The 16,549-nt window shown below is 44.2% G+C and overlaps 2 protein-coding genes across 3 annotated transcripts; one reads left to right on the forward strand and one right to left on the reverse strand.

Moving 5' to 3' along the window:
* Positions 1-10,864: 10,864 nt before the first annotated feature.
* On the reverse strand, positions 10,865-12,685 carry LOC1274381 (protoporphyrinogen oxidase). Its single transcript, XM_313497.4, has 2 exons — positions 12,588-12,685; positions 10,865-12,517 (listed from the first exon to the last, which is right to left on the reverse strand). The coding sequence occupies exon 2, from the start codon at positions 12,456-12,458 to the stop codon at positions 11,022-11,024; it is 1,437 nt and encodes a 478-aa protein (XP_313497.3). The 5' UTR covers positions 12,459-12,517; positions 12,588-12,685; the 3' UTR covers positions 10,865-11,021.
* A 1,068-nt stretch (positions 12,686-13,753) lies between these two features.
* Positions 13,754-16,548, forward strand: LOC1274382 (set1/Ash2 histone methyltransferase complex subunit ASH2). Of its 2 annotated transcripts, XM_562582.5 has the most exons (5): positions 13,754-14,026; positions 14,126-14,613; positions 15,277-15,666; positions 15,750-16,288; positions 16,362-16,548. In XM_562582.5, the coding sequence occupies exons 1-5, from the start codon at positions 13,956-13,958 to the stop codon at positions 16,464-16,466; spliced, it is 1,593 nt and encodes a 530-aa protein (XP_562582.4). In that variant the 5' UTR covers positions 13,754-13,955; the 3' UTR covers positions 16,467-16,548. The 2 variants fall into 2 exon arrangements, with proteins under 2 accessions (XP_562582.4, XP_003436576.1); XM_003436528.2 differs by lacking the exons at positions 13,754-14,026; positions 14,126-14,613 and adding an exon at positions 14,932-15,177.
* The last annotated feature ends 1 nt before the right edge of the window (position 16,549 follows it).

The raw sequence follows: 16,549 nt of genomic DNA on the forward strand, positions 1-16,549 counted from the left end.
CCTATTTACAAACTGTCACTCTTCTGGGACAGACGTGTGCAGGGGTGATGGCGGTGGTTTTTATGAGGACTTGCGGCACGAGATCCATTCTAACTGTACCCGCTGCAGAAGCGGCTGAGCGGTAGAAGTGGTGTGAAAAGAATGCGCGTCTCTTAAGCGGTTTCACAATCACTGCAATTTTCCCCGTCTTTCTTATTTCTATCAATGTGCTTGTATGATTGCTGTAAAAAATGAAGGAGCAATACTGTTGAACTGAACTGAGATTTTTTGGTAAGCCTGTTTGTTAATCCTATTCCAGGCAAGTCGGCCAGCCCGGGAGGCCAAATCGATTTTGATTGCCTATTTCTATGATTCTAGGAATCCGATTGACTTTAAATTTGGATTATGTGTGTAAACCACAGCCATCTTTCTCTTGAATTTTTCATAGATTTTTTTAGTATAATTAACCTATTTATTTTATAATTTTGCATAGATTGGTTCAACTCGCTACCGGTTTAAAGATAAAGTTTTTCAAAGTTGACAGGATTGTTTGAAAAAAAAAATAAACAAACAAAACGTTAAAAAACACTTTTTTCAGCACTTAACAAAATGTTCACATTACAATGAATCTAATAGCTTTAAGAACTGTACATTACATGTCTAACATATTTTTTCAGATTTTTCTATGAGTCATGAAAAAGATAAAGGAGTTTCGATTTGAATAAAAACCGTTACAACACATCTGTCATCTTAATTTTATAAATTCCGCAATTACGACGAATGCAAAAACTTCATAAAATGGTCCCTATTAGTGTGTTATGTTGATTATACATTGTAAAGAGACTGATTTTAAACATTGTGTGGGAAATTTATTTGATGTTGGTGTTTTCCAGCAAAAGTAATAATGTAACGGTTTTTATTCAAATCGAAACTCGTGCTGCAACATGTCACTGTCAATGTCGTAAAAAGTCTGACTGAAACAAAATCCATATCAGCGTCACGTACTCAATTGTGATAATCAGAGGTGATACTCAGATCGGTTGATGTGACTAATATATGCTCATGACATGTTTGCGACCATCGCTTGGTCAGTCACTATGTCACGACTTTTTTTTTGCTGTGATCAGTTCTGCAAAATGTCACTGACATAGTCATGACAAATTCTGGTTGAAACAAAATCATGTCAGCGTTACGAGCTCTACTGTGATGATCAGATGCGAGCCTCAAACTGCTGGAGGATCAATCACATGCTTGGTGACATTTTGATTTGCACCCAACTCTTGGTCATTCACTTGGTCACGACATTTTCAGTCGGTGATCATCGCGATGGTCACGGGAGATATACGGTGCTTGCGAGTAGTTCCAAGAAACATAATGAGCATGTTTTCTCGCTCTGTTTGACCCGACAGATAATCAAAATAGTCAGAGGGAGAAAACATGCTAATTTTGGTGCTTGAGCCCTCACGTCAGGTATATTCCAAGAATGATTATCGCCGACAAAAATGTCGTGACCAAGTGAATGACCAAGAGTTGGGTGCAAATCAAAATGTCACCAAGCATGTGATTGATCCTCCAGCTGTTTGAGGCTCATCACTGATCATCTCAGTTGTGTACGTCAGCTGATTAGAGCTTCGTTTCAGTCATGAGTGTTGCTGACTGAAAAAGTGGCATTTGGCATCACTGTTCACAGCCAGAAAAAATCATGATTATGCTTGGCAGGGATTAAGCTAAGCTTGTCATTCAGAATATCGCGTTGGACTCAAGAATTCGCATGTCGCGTTCGGCATGTCAAGACACACTTTTATTGAGTATCAGCAATGATCATCAATCTACCACGGATATGTTCATTGTTTTCATTGGTGAAATTTTCACGATGCTCATGACATTTTGCAACACTGCTCCTTTATCTCTTTAATTACTTGTGGAAAAATTCTGAAAAATGTATGCAAGACGTGTAGCATAAAGTTAACTAAAACTTTAAAAAAGATACTTAAAAACGGTAGCGAGTTGAACCAACCTATGCACAGTTATACCCGGTTGCTCTTCGAGGAAACGGCGCTACGAAGATCGCGCCATAATAATCATCCAAAACACGGCATGTATCCTCGTTTCATCCCCGACGCATCATCAAGCGGGTAGGGCATATTGGCAAACACAGAGCAACGCAAATTAACGCTAAACGCCCAACGCTCGTCCGCCCAATTCTGCGGGCTCGAGTTAGAACGTTGCGTCTTGTTAGCCGTTTTCCCTCGCTAATTGCCCTCTCGCGCCCATGGCCGTGGGAATGAAAGCGCTGAAGCCTGCTGGGAGCCGTTCGGGCAGGGCTCTTGACGGGGAAAAACAGCCCATGATGGTGTGTCCGCCGCCGCCGCCGTGGAATGATACGGGGTGGTGGGAGGAAAGGGTTTTTTTTTTGCCATGTGGCCATTGCACGGAATGTGGTTAATCAAATCGAACAACGGGCGCGCAGGGAGAAATAAGCGGTCGACTGCCACACAACAGGGCGGCACCACCAACCAACCAACCAACCACTCGAGCGGGCAATTTTCTTTTCGCGAGCCCTTTTGTGCCCGTTCCGATGGATGGGGTGGCTTCAAGCAGGAGGCTCGAATGCGCCACAAGATGCTGCGGTGGCTTTCCCTTTGCCTTCCTCATTTTCCACACACACAAACACACACACACACCTGCCACGACACGGGGAGGGCTTGGAGGGTGGCTAATCTATTTATTTTATTTCATTTTTGCTGCCCCACCGGCATTGTTGCCTATTAATCAATGACTTTCGATTTCCGCGCTTCTCGTGTGTACGTATATGGGAGGAAACTATCGAACGGTTCAGTCCTTTACATCATTTTCCCTTCTAGCATGACTCAAGGGAACGGAAGAATGCGATCGTTGGGGTCGGAATGGGGAGAAAAATTGAATTGTTGTACATAGTGCAGCGCAAGGCGTTGGCGTTTGCCCCTATCAATGGCCCACAGCGCCTGTAACCCCCCCCCCCCCTCTCCCCCCTATAGTTACAACGACAACCACCCCCTCGGTGGTCGAAAGTTTAGTTTTCGCCGATCAGTTTGCTGCTGCTGCTGCTGCGAGATCGAGATCGAACGCGATCATCGCGCGATATGCAAAGCTGTTTGTAACTTTCTGCAGCACACACACACACACTGACACTTTGTACGCGGATCTGCACACAAAAAAAAACTAATGCGCGAGTAGTGTGCGCGAACAGACAAAAGCGCGAGCGGCCGTGGGCGGCGGCGGCCTGTGGAGAGGTGGATTTACTTTCTTTTGCTTGCTTGTTTTGCTGCACTTTCGGACGGATCTGTGCAATCGAGTGCACCCTGCAATTGGGTGGCGCTGTTAGCACTGGCCGGGTGGACCCGGTTTCCGAACCGGCAGACTATCACCCGCGGTGGGCGGTGTAGAAGAGTAGGGAGGGGGAGGAGAGTGTATATGGGCACAAAAGCGTAGCATAAAACAAACAACATACTCTGTGAGGGAGCTACACCGCGCTGGTCAGCGCGGAGTCCCAATGAACCGTCCAAAAACAACCGGCCATCGTTTCTGGAAGGCAGTTTGGCAAGCAGTAGCAGCTGCTGGGAGGATATAATATCGCCTGTTGTGTGTATGTAAGGGAGGCTGGAGCGACAGTGCATCGAGACATGCCCACATGTTGTTTTGGGGGGTGCCTTGCCAAAGGCTGACAATTTAATGAGCAACCAGGGTGGCAGGATAGTTATTTGTGGGCTCGGAGGATCGATCGATAATTATGATGGCGTTTGTTTTGTGTATGAAAGCCATTTTTTTCTATCCATTCTACATCGACGTTGTACAATGAAAAGTTTTAGATGTGACTTGATATAAATCCGAGCGATGAAACCCAATTTATATTAGATTTGATCAGATTAAGTTGATCAAACTGATTTATCTATCTTGGGCAGTGGGCTAGAACAAACGATCAGCCCCAAAATAGTGATAACGATAAAAAGTGTATACGAAAACGGGGCTAAATGGGCACCACCCTCTACGTTGTTCAGTATATGAAAAAAGTAAAAAATTAAAATGAGTTGGTTCGTTCCAACAGAACAAGAAAAAACGTCTGAATTCAGTTGCATGACGTAAAAATAACGCTCACGATGTAGAGAAGATTTGATAACTAATTGGTAAAAACAATTTCTAAATTATCAGGGATGCATTTGCGGCTGTATTACATTTATCGTAATTTTTGTGAAATATCTAAGAATGTTGATCGTGTGCTATGTTGAATACACGAAAACTAGACAAAGTGTCTCGTGCGGGGTAAAAAGGATTGTTCTTGTCAATAAATAAATATAGATAAGGCAGTGGAAATTAACTGCCAGTATACTCAGGTCGTCTTGTGGGTTTACTGAAAGCTTTCGGCATTGTCCAACAGCTATGCCCAATTTTTGCAGTGTGTTTGGGTTTAATGTAGAGTTAGTTTATTTATCTATTATACATTGTTTTCATCAAACGACAGCTTGTTTTATAGAAATTTTGTTGTTTTTTTTTGTGCTTTTAAAACGTGTTCTTGAAAGCATTGATTTTGTTTTTAGAGTTTGCTTTTAGTGTGACAATATTTTAGGCATCATCCATCAATTGCGTAACGCTGATAGGTGGTGAAGGGGGCTAAACTTTTTAAACTGAACGAAGGACTTTTGCATTACCTGTCTCAATCGGAGGTCGTTTTTCGTCAAACTGCTTTGCGTCAGGTTAAAGCTGAGGAAAGCGAGTTGTTTTACTGAATTTAGAATATTTTTAAGCCACAGGAATTGCATATAATTATAAACAGAATGGATTTTTTTTGTAATGATTTACCGTATGAAGTGTGGGTGTTAACAAAATGCACAGAAAATAGAGAAACATTACACAAGCGCTACTTTATACCGTCACATCGTCACAAACATTTAAAGAATAACAACATTCCATACGTAGGAATAACTTTAAAATTGTACAATATTCCCTGCGTTTCACGTTGCCGGTTGTTTTGATAAACAAAGCGATTACAGATCAATTTAACAGCAACGTCTCGAGTCAATGAAACAATTTTTGAACGAAATTAGAGAAGTCTCTAACAAGCTTGAACAATACCGATTTCGGTTCCGTTCGTGTAGAATTTGACACATTTCCGTTTGAATCAGATACCCGGCACTCTTATCTAAAGCCAAAGGACAAGCTAAAAATCTGGAATGGTGCTGGAAGTGCAGAATGGGCGCTGAGCAGTGGCGGATTTAGGGTGTTGGGGGCCCTAAGCGTTAAAAGGAGTGGAGGCCCCACGGTTGGTGTCGAGCGGCGGGGGGGGGGGGGGGGTGCAATTTGTTGCATTGGGTTTTGAATCAAACACACTTTAATGGTTTGCTGGGGGGGGGGGGGGGTCAGAATCCCTGTACTGGGCCCCTATAGCTTATGAGTCCCTCCATCCATGGGGCCCCTATCTAGCACAGAAGCTCTCGCTGAGACTACTGTACACACTGTTCTATATGCTGGAATTACCATACAGGAGGCCCCTACATTTACGGGCCCCCCGCGGCCGCTCAGTCCGCGCACCGTTAAATCCGCCACTGGCGCTGAGGATCCAAATTATCTAAATTTATATTGAATTTGAATATATGGGTCAACTTTAAGTTATATAAATATTAAAATAATTGTAACGTGTTAAAATTCTCAAAATATGAATGTACCGCAATACAGTGAAAAAGGGATAATTTACAAAAAAATATATTTGAAATTTCAGCGTAACGCAATTGATGGAAGACGCCTAATGTCGTTTGCATAAAAATTAGGAAAACAGACATTCTTTATTATGAAACTTCAATGAATATTAAAAAAAATACATAGAAATAAAAATATTACATTAAAATAACTTCTAAACATGTCACACTGAGAGATGATTTGTGTTTTTAATATAAATATTCCTTTAAGTGCCTTGCTAGAAAATGTCCTTTTACACAGGCATAATTAGGTTGTAAGAAAATTTAAAAAACGATCCTGAAACATTTCACACACCTTTTGTATATTAAATTCTTCTTATGTGGCGTAACAGTTGTAATTACCTTTCTGTTCGGTAACATCCAAAATATTGCCCAATATTATGAATCGCATAAAATGAAACATTTTCATCCTAAAACACGTTGAAGTGTGTGCCGGTATGCAACGCGAAAGAAATAAACACAGCAATTAATTGAATGTAATATCACGGAAGCGTGACGGGGCATAAGCGAAATGATCATAGTGCACCCCCCAATCCACCCTTAGCAAACATTCCCTGATGCTGCCACAGACAAGCGGTACATGCGGTGGTTGTGGTGGTATGTAAATTTATTTTCACTTTCAATACTAGTGTTTGGTACGTGTGTGTATTTGTTTTTTTTTTTTAAGAAAAATCCCTTACACACTTTTGCTTTTGCTCTCGTGGCGCGCTTTGTTGCTCTTGTATCGTTCACTGTGAGCGATGGGCCTTCGATCCGCCAAGATGCACTTGTGCGATCTCTCTGTGTGCCGATCATCGGCACCGCCAACTTTGATAATGTTTTTTGTAGCGCTACTTAACCACACTACACACTGTCTGTAGGGCATGGAAGAGCTAATGGAGAGTGAACACCGAACCGAACAGCACAGCACAGATCGATTAGTTCCAGCACATGACGCCACTATCAATCGATACGATAAGAAGCATCAGTGGGAGCGGGAGTGGGAGCAGGTGTACATTCAAGCGCGATGTATACTCACTCTGCTTACGATCATGTCAAAAAGGGTTCAAATCCGAATGCATCTGAGCGCACCGCGGCAGCCGAGGGGAGATGCAATTTGAGCGCTGGAATGCAAACGTTAAAGCGTCGACATTATGAAACGTAAAAGTGAAAAACAAAGTTAAATCAATCGGTAGAGAGCAATCTACGCTGTATGAACCGATAGAACACACGCACCGATGTGGCGCACACGTCCACCAAGTACGTTTGTGCGTGGTGCATTCCAAACGATGTCCCGGTGCGCCACCCCCTTCGAGGCCCTAGTTAGTGCGTGGGACAACCCCGAGCCAGCTGGCGAGCCTGGGCATGACATGAATTTGTGATTGTACATTTACTCACGTACCGGACATTTCACTTACTTTTTCTTTCGAACCACATCGGCGTCCTCGCTCGGCGGCACTGGGCCTTGTCTCCCGATCGACCACTGGAAGCTTCCGAGCAGATGCCACCCCCTTCTCCTTCTCTCTCTCTCTCTCTCTCTCTCTCTCTCTCTCCCTCTCTCTCTCTCTATCTAGTTCCTTTACTAGTTCGTCCGTGGCGATGATGATTCGTCACGTCGTTTATCATAAAAGCCAACGGCGAACGGTTTTCTATCCATGCCCAAATTGTCCTCCAACCGTATGTGAAGCGCAATGTCGGTAATGTTCACTTTCTACCCGGCTCATTCACGGCCCATAATGTGCCCATATGATATGGTGACGGTCATGGACCAGTTCTGTAGCCGCTGCTGTACGGCACACGGCAACTGTCTGCTTCTGCTGCTGCTGCTGCCGCTCTGGTTGGCCACGTACTCCTCTCCCCTTGCGCGGGGCTCGTTTCTTAGCAGCTCCATCCAAAACCGATTGAATGTGCAAATTGAAAAGAAAATGAAAAGCTTTGCTTATGTCGGTTATCGCTTTCCTTATGAATCCATATCTGGTATTGTACCGGTATGTGTGTGTGAGTGTGTGTGCTGTGAGCAAACCGTTTTGTGCGACTATTTTTGTGCTTGTGGCAGTGTGTAGGAACGATTTAGGGCAACAAATCGGCCGCCTAATGTAATGGAAAGACTGTAGAGAAACCACACGGCGTGTGTACATTATTAAAAGTACTACCAATCGCACCACCGTGGACTCCTATGCTTGGTTATAGTTATTCATCTTTGATTATGTTGATCCGATTCTATCGGTGACATTATGCATCGATTTATCGTTGAGAAAACATTCCACTGTCCGATGCACCATTATGTCCGTTAAATAGGACTAGGCAAGCGTTTCGAAACTGCCAATTGTGGATATGAATTCGTCGCTAGACTGATTGTTTCCAGTTCACTAACTCACTCTATCATCCGCACCGGTTTGCCAAGAAGAGGGCCAATTGTCTTTCGGATTAGCCACGGGGTTTAATAGTAAATGTATCTGCTACTGTAAAGGCCATTCGTCGGAGAAAGATTCGCAACTAGACCGTCGTACCCCCATTGGCAAGCAAATGAGGTCGGCGTGGCGAGCGAAGATCATTCACGCAAAGAACAAAATTGTTATAATTAATTCTGTTTCTGTTGTATGTGAAATACACTTTTGCCAATTATTTATCCATAATTGTTATCTTTGTTTCATGTTACATCTGCTCGTTTTTTTGTTGAGCTTTTCTCGAGCAATTTTTCTGTACCAATTAGTCAATCGAGTTTATCATCACCATCATACTAGCATTCATCTACAGCCACTAGTTCGGAATTTTCTTTCTAAATTCTATCGTTGTGGAATCGGTCCTTAGTACTCTGAAAGCTTTAAAATTCTCATACAAACCTGATCCTATTCCGGCCTCAATACTCAAAAAATGTCGACGCACGTTTGCTCCGTTGCTTTTAAAACTATTTCCTCTATCCGTTTGTTCTTCGTCCATTCCTTCTATGTGGAAGCAAGCTTGGCTTGTGCCTATCTGTAAAAAAGGCAATACTGCGTGTAATACCAAATACCGTGGTTTAGCTCTTTTATATGCCCCTGCTAAAGTATTTGAGTTTATCATTCATTCCTTTCTCATTAATAGTTACCGTTCCGTGATATTTTATATTTCAAATTTCAATATATTTCAAAGTTTGCTTTGTGGCTGACCAATGGACTTACTTACTAAACTTAACTAATATGCTAAACCTAATGTAAGCCTAATCTAAAGCAGCACGATACGGGGTAACGAATTTAGGGAGTGGATGGTAGATGGGAGCGAAAGGAAAGTAAGGAGAGATTGAAATCAAACAAATGGGATGTGGAGTTGATCATTTGCATAGCGCGTAACAGAGGATCTCTGCGTCCTATTGCTGTGCGACGAGAAGGAACAAGTAATGGGGTACGAGATGGTACATATAAGGAGATAGACGAGAGTAAGGATGGTGCATCAACACAGTGCAGAAGAAGTGATGCAATGATGGAAGATTGGACAAATCTAGGGACAACAGACCGAACAGATAACATCTTTCCTCGTAATAACGCAGGAAAGAAGAGCTAACTCCAAGGATTTAGCTAGCAGCGAACCTTGTAAAAGACCTCTGCACTCTCTCGATACGGTCGATATGGATCCTAGCCGATGGCGACCAGCTTACCGAACAGTATTCAAGTTCAAGTATTCAAGTTCTAGAAAACAGAACCCCATAGTGAAACGCCTCACAACGAGTTTAGTCCGTTCCAATGACCCACTTGTTATACGGGAGGCTCTTTTTCATAAAGGTTTTCATTCAGGTGAATAAAAGTGTAGGTATATGGCTTATAGCAGTGTTCAGGTGAATGGTATATAAGTGTAGGCATATGCCTCTTTTGGAAATAGCTTAATATTTAACGATTCTTAGTATTGAAACTCTCGAAATGATTACGATTTCTTATTGGGAACAAAAATGAAATTGCTCCTTATGCGAGATTTTACTTGTTATGAGGGATATTCGTAGAGCATTTAGATTTGCTCGTTATGCGAAGGTACTGGTTATGATGGGTACTCGTTATGAGGGGTTCCACTGTAATGTCTTAAGGCATAGGGGGTCAGTGAAATCATATGCCACACGTTTCAATACTCCAAGGGTTTTACGGGCCCTGGAGATCAGGAAGTCATTATGATTAGTGATTGTAAGAACTACATCCAGCATAACACCAAAGTCCTGGACGACATACACACGGTTTACAGGGACATTATCTATGATATACGAATAGATGATTGGTGGACGGAAACGGGCGAACGAAATGACATTAGATTTACTAGGACTGAGAATAAGCATACTATCGTTACACCATCTGGAAAAAAATGAGTAAGGATGTTTTGAAGTACAGAGCAATCGCCGGGAGAGGAAACATGATAATATATTTTGATGTCGTCCGCATACCACAGAAAACAATCATGAAGCAAAGCAGAACTGACATCATTGATGGAAAGGATAAATAACAATGGACTTAGGATACTCCCTTGTGGTACACCAGTATTAGAGATCATCGCTGAACAACATGGTTTTGTCCCTAAAATATCTACTCCTGCCGACTGTGATATCCTGCAACACATTCTAGGTCATTTCTCTCCCTGTTGTAACGTAAACTTGCTTTCTTTGTTGTATTTCGTTCACTCGTTCCCGCGCCCTAATTTTCTAAATTGACCGATTAGAGCGCCTGCAGAGATAGTTCACCAAGTTTGCTCTTAGTAAATCCCTCAGAGTGGGATACTCTGCATTGCCTCCTTACGAGGACAGATATCGGTTGCTTGGTCTGATACGTCAACGTTGCTCTCCTCGATACCTCTCTACATTCCTTCCCGTTCCCCTCTATATATATTCCCCCTCGCCGTACAGCTGTTGGACGTAATGATCCGCTGCTGTGCGCCATATGCACTTTCAATTCTTCATCCCACCTATTCGACTTCCTCCCTTTCCAGTGTCTCCTCTCCTTGATGTCTAGCTCTGAGGTGTGGCATCAGTACATAAGAACTTAATTTTGTTAAGCCGTATGGCGAACAATTCTATTTAATAAACATAAAGATACGTATAATTGTTTCGTCGAACAGTAGTTTCTCGTGACCGTTGCAATAGTGCAGCTATCATTAGAACATGACTCGGTAAACAGAGTGATAAGATTTTGGAACTGATCGGATGAATTAAGAACCAATGTACATACGATTGTTCACTGTCTTTCAAAGAGTTACCAGTATGTCAAAAACATATCTTTATTGTGAATCAAGTATCAGACTTAAATAGGCAGTGCGTGTGTGCTCCCGAAACCAAATCCCGCCTGCAACATACATCGAAGAGAAGAATAGTGCCTGTCGTTTTTATTGTTGTATCGTCTCAACATTCTTCCTAGCAGATAGTATAACGTCGTTCACGCCGACACCGTCGTACGAAGCACCGCACAGCGACAGCGGAAGCCGATGCTGCTCTACATACGCCCGGATGGCCTTCACCCGATCCTGATGGCCAACGGTGTACTGGGGAATGCATTTGCGTAGCAAGTTTACCTTGTAGCTGTCGGGCTGCTGCTCAATGTGCAAGATCTTCTTAATGTGCTCGAGTGCAACCCCGAGCAAATGCTCGTCGGACGGGTTTTTCCCGAACCACTGCTCGAACCACGCTCCTCCCATCATCACAGTCAGCACCGTGTTGTCGTCCATGTCGAAGCAGCAGCTGTCGAAAATGACACCCAGTATCGGTAGGTTTTCGATCGGAGGCACCAGAAAGCCGAAGCCATCTTGCTGCAACAAATCGCCCCTCCGGTACCGCAGATTGATCACGCACACGTCCACAAACGGGATGCTGCTCAGCGTGCTGGCCAGTTGGGGGTGTTGCTTCTGGACGTGCTTTGCCAGCTTGTAGCTCGGGATGCTGCTAACGAGATGCTGCAGCAGCTGCTCCTTCCCATCGACCCGCAGCACCACCCGGTCTCCGTCGAAGGTAAGCTCTTCGAACTTGGTGCCCGTTACGATCGATGCGCCCTTCGCCTGCAGATCGGTGGCCAACGTTTCCGGCAACGTCTGCAAACCGCCACGGATCGAATAGATGCTCCAATTCTCCGCCTTTGCCCTATCGGCCAACCGTGCCATCTGGGTGGCAGGCTTTTTAACGCTCTGAGGTTGTTTCTTTTTCCGATTCTGAAGTGCCTCCTTGAACAGCCCTACAATTACACCGCCATGGCGCTGTTCGCGCTCGAAAAGATCTTTCATGAGAAATTTAACGCTGATCTGTTTTGCGTCCCCGGCACAAATGCCGCACAGCATCGAGCTGACCGCGTAGTCCGCAATCTCCTTGCCGAACCTTCGTTCCACGAACGAGTACATAGATTCATCGGTCAGCGCAGTTTTGGATCGGCCGGCCAGCAGATCGTGAAAGGCGGCAAAGTACAGAGGTCTCGTGAAGGGCGGCACCGTTTTCAGCACGCCTCCGAGTGAGTTGGGAAGCAGATTCAATTTGCCCTTCGCGTAAATCATACGATTCCGGGCGGCCGTATGGTTGGAGCTAATGGAGTACACCTGATCGGTAAGGCCAAGTTCTTCTATCAGCTCGAGCGTGTTACTTGCCGCCGGGCCCTTAGGACGAATGGTGCGCGGTCCGGCTTCAAACACGTATCCATGGTCGGGGCTGCGTTCAGAACGAATCCAACCACCGATACGATCCGTCGCTTCGTAAATGGTAAGAGGTAGAGTCGGTGTTTTCCTGAGCAAGTAATGGCCTGCCGCCAGTCCACTGATACCGGCGCCGAGGATGGCAGTCATTGTGATGATGTGTCTCTACAAAATTGACCGCAATGCCTACGATGGCATGGTTTTGTACGCTACGGAGAAAGTGCCGGCAAATCAAATCACGAATACTATTGCACAATACTGTGTTTTAATTTGACTTACGATTACCCCTGAGTTGGTAATGTTGTGATAACAAGGAGTTAGATGTTTTGTTTACAAAAAAAGCCGAACGCTGTCAAAAAGTCAATGTCGACAATCCCAAAGAACAAAAAACGATTGGTGAAATTTTGTCAAATTTGAACCAGATCGCATAATCGATGTCGATATTGGTTAACAGATTAGGGCACTGTACAAAAAAATGATGGAAAATATTTTATTGTTGAAAATGGTCTAATTTTGGGTTATTTATAATGTCAAAATCTTCTGCAACTCCCGTGGGTATGTTTTCGTCATTTTCTTGAGAAAATTTAGATACCCAAGTGCCACAAATACACTAAACAACCACTAAACAGGTTCTAAATGGCTGAAACTCTCAACCTAAAAGGAATCTAAAAAGACTTCGTTCAGCAGACGGCTGATGCATTCTAAAAATAGCAAACAAAAGGTGGTGGTGTCATCTGTTGGTGGGATAGCCATACAATGGAGCTTTCCTCGTTTTTTTTTCTCCTGTCATCTGTACTGTTAGGCCGAAAATACACGGACCGGAATTTTGCGGCTGCAGAATACCGCCTGCTGAAAAATGTATGGATATGACAGTTCAGAAAAGTAGCCGTTGACAGTTTGGATATGGGTTTGACAGCATGCGGAATTCCGCGGCCGCAAAATTCCGTTCCGTGTATTTTGGGCCTTATATGGTTTCGTATTTAAGTTTCGTATTTAACAAAATCAAGTGAGATTTAAGTAATGGTCGATGATGTTGAAACGTATCTGACCACACGACCTTCCTTATTGTTTTTTTTTTTGTTTATTGACCACTTTGCCAAACCTTATTGAAGGGGAACGATAGCTATCTAGATACAATGGTGGCTTTGATATTAAAATACTAGAACTTCTATACCTCCGAGATTTATGCTAAGAGCTAGAAACATTGACAACGAATTTCCAGTTCAGTTGGTGATGTCGTGTGGATACTTTCATGAGGAAAGTAAAAAATAATAATGTTGCACTGAGAAACAAAGCCAAAAAATGTTCTTTCACAGCACATTTCAATGGTGGTACAATTCCAGGTTAACTGTCTTTTCATTATTTCTTGCATATTACACAAGAGGGCGCTCCATCTGCTGGACTCAGTTGTTTGACTTTAAAATGACACTTGATGGCATTTTGTTGCTTGGGTTGCCGCTTCAGGACGCGTGCGGCAAACAGCAAGCCGTACTGTAGCGCAAACATACGATTCTACAAACATTGTTTATTTCATGAATGAAATACGCGGCAAGGAGTTGTACATGTGCTAGAAAACGAATCTCCAGACGTAAAGGTACTTAAATTCTTCCTGTGCCCTTGGCTATCCTTAAGCAGCGAGTGTATACCATGGATGTGAATGACGCGAAACCCGAGCTCAAGAAGTCTCCCTTGGCAGAGGAGAAATATAATTGTTATTGGTAAGAGAAAATGTTGTTACGGTGGTAGATTTGCGGTGGTTGGAAACGGCCTTCACTTACAGTTTCATCTATTGTCCATAATCACACGTTTCGTTGTAGCGGAAAGGAAAGAAATCTCAACATAGTGGAGTTGCTCTGTGCCACCTGCAGTAGGTGGTTCCACGAGTCCTGCATCGGGTTTCAGCTTGGTCGCCTGGTACCGTTCATGATGAACTACGTGTTTGTGTGCAAAAACTGCTCCATGACGGGATTGGAAAGCTTCCGCAAGGTGCAAGCCTCGATACCCCAGATGTGCATTACGGCGCTGGCGAACCTGCAGCAAACGGCGGCCAAGGAGGGCAAAGCGCGGCTAATGTTTAGCAAGGACAAGGACATTATACCGTACATGGATCACTACTGGGAGGCAATGACGACCATGGCGCGCAGATCGACTCAATCCTGGTACGCGACCGTGCAGCGCTCGCTAATAAAAGACATCAACACGCTGTTTTCGTACGAGGAAAGTAACGAGCAGGGACAAATGTATGGGCTGGCCAATACGGATCTTACCCAGATTAAGCCAACGTACGACGAAGCAACCGCATTGGGTAAGTGGTTTAAGAAGATTTCGATAATATCCGAACTAAAAGTTTGGCGAACAGCGTGAAGCACAACGTGTACTGGGCATTTTGGCTTACTTTAGGAGGATAAATCCTGATATTTGACTAAAAATGAGCCTCAATTCTTGTTACCTACACTAGCAAAATTGTAAAATTCCTACTTAAAAAAAATCCTTTATTTAGCCTACTGCAAAAAGCATTTTGATTTGAAACGACAACAACGCATCTATTGCAATAGGAGCAAGTGCGATGGTATGGGTGACGTTAGACAGAGCGAGACGCTAGAACAACAAACTAACGTCAGTTGCGCATTATTCCCCACCCAAAAGATAAGCGAGTTGTTACGCATCACACTTGTACGCCAACTACATCGACATGTAGCGTGGTTACGGTGTTTTGTGCTGTTATATTTTGTTGTTTTTTCTCACAATTGTGCCTAGACCAGAAAAGACAAGCTAAGCTTGTATTTATTTACCTTCTAACAACATCCCAAGTGCATTTATCGCTTCACTATTACCTCACACCATCAACGTGGCTGGAAGATGGAAGAAAGTATGCTAATGAGTGCAGTCAATTGCCCGGACAGATGAATTGCTCATGGTTCATTTATGTGTGTTTCTACCTCTTGTTTTCCCTCTTCCGTTACTGCAGCCACGCAAAACTTTTCGAAAAGCAGACAACAGAAACGAAAGCTGCCCAACAGTGAGCAAAGCGGAGCGCTTGGAAAGAAGAGCCGCCTCGGCACGGATGTCGGTGCGTTGGTGAAGCTGCCAGCCCACGGCTACCCGCTGGAGCATCCGTTCAACAAGGACGGATACCGGTACATACTGGCCGAACCCGATCCGCACGCACCGTTCCGGCAAGAGTTTGACGAAAGCGCTGACTGGGCAGGCAAACCGATTCCGGGCTGGCTGTATCGAGTGCTGTCGCCGAACGCGGTGCTGATCGCATTGCACGATCGTGCTCCCCAGCTAAAGGTATCCGAGGATCGACTATCGATAACGGGCGAGAAGGGTTACTGCATGGCACGGGCTTCTCATTGTAAGTGGTATTTACATCGCTGTTGGCAATGCTTTTTCTGCCATCCTTCATTATTTCTTTCATTACTTTCGATTGCTAACTAGACGTTACCAAAGGATGCTGGTACTGGGAAGCTACCGTGGAGGATATGCCCGATGGTTCGGCCTGCCGTCTGGGATGGGGACAGGAGTACGCCAATCTGCAGGCACCACTCGGTTACGATAAGTTCGGATATTCGTGGCGGTCGCGAAAGGGCACCAAATTCCACGAATCGCACGGCAAGCATTACAGCGCGGGGTATGGAGAGGGGGACACGCTCGGCTTTCTAATCACACTGCCGAGCGATAACCAGGCAAACCAGGCATCGAACACGTTCAAGGACCGGCCGCTGGTAAAGTTCAAAAGCCATCTGTATTACGAGGACAAGGACCGTGTGAATGAAACGCTGAAGGCGCTGAAAGTGCAGCCGGGCAGTAAGATTCACTATTTTAAGAACGGCGTCTGTCAGGGAGAGGCATTTGTGGACGTGTACAAAGGTGCCTACTATCCGGCAATATCGTTGCACAAAAACGTAACGATCAGCGTGAATTTTGGACCGAAATTTAAGCACCCAGAGGTGCTGAAAGAGTTCAAAGCCCAGTCGGTAAGCACAGCGGATGGCAGTGAGGGGTAACGATTGTTTATGTGTGCTAACTAAACGCGTTTCGTTTTTACAGATGCACGAACGAGTGGAAGAAATGATCTGCGAGCAAACCATGGCCGACATGATGTACTTTACGGAAAATGATGGAAAGCTTCGACTCGACACCTACAGCATCTAAATGGCGATCCTGTTGTTAGGAGTGGAACGGAATAAACACTCAGAAGATGCTACAAACAATCATTTGTAACATTGCCCCATAAT

The sequence above is a fragment of the Anopheles gambiae genome, chromosome 2 (assembly GCF_943734735.2).
Source record: "Anopheles gambiae chromosome 2, idAnoGambNW_F1_1, whole genome shotgun sequence".
Classification (NCBI taxonomy): domain Eukaryota; kingdom Metazoa; phylum Arthropoda; class Insecta; order Diptera; family Culicidae; genus Anopheles; species Anopheles gambiae.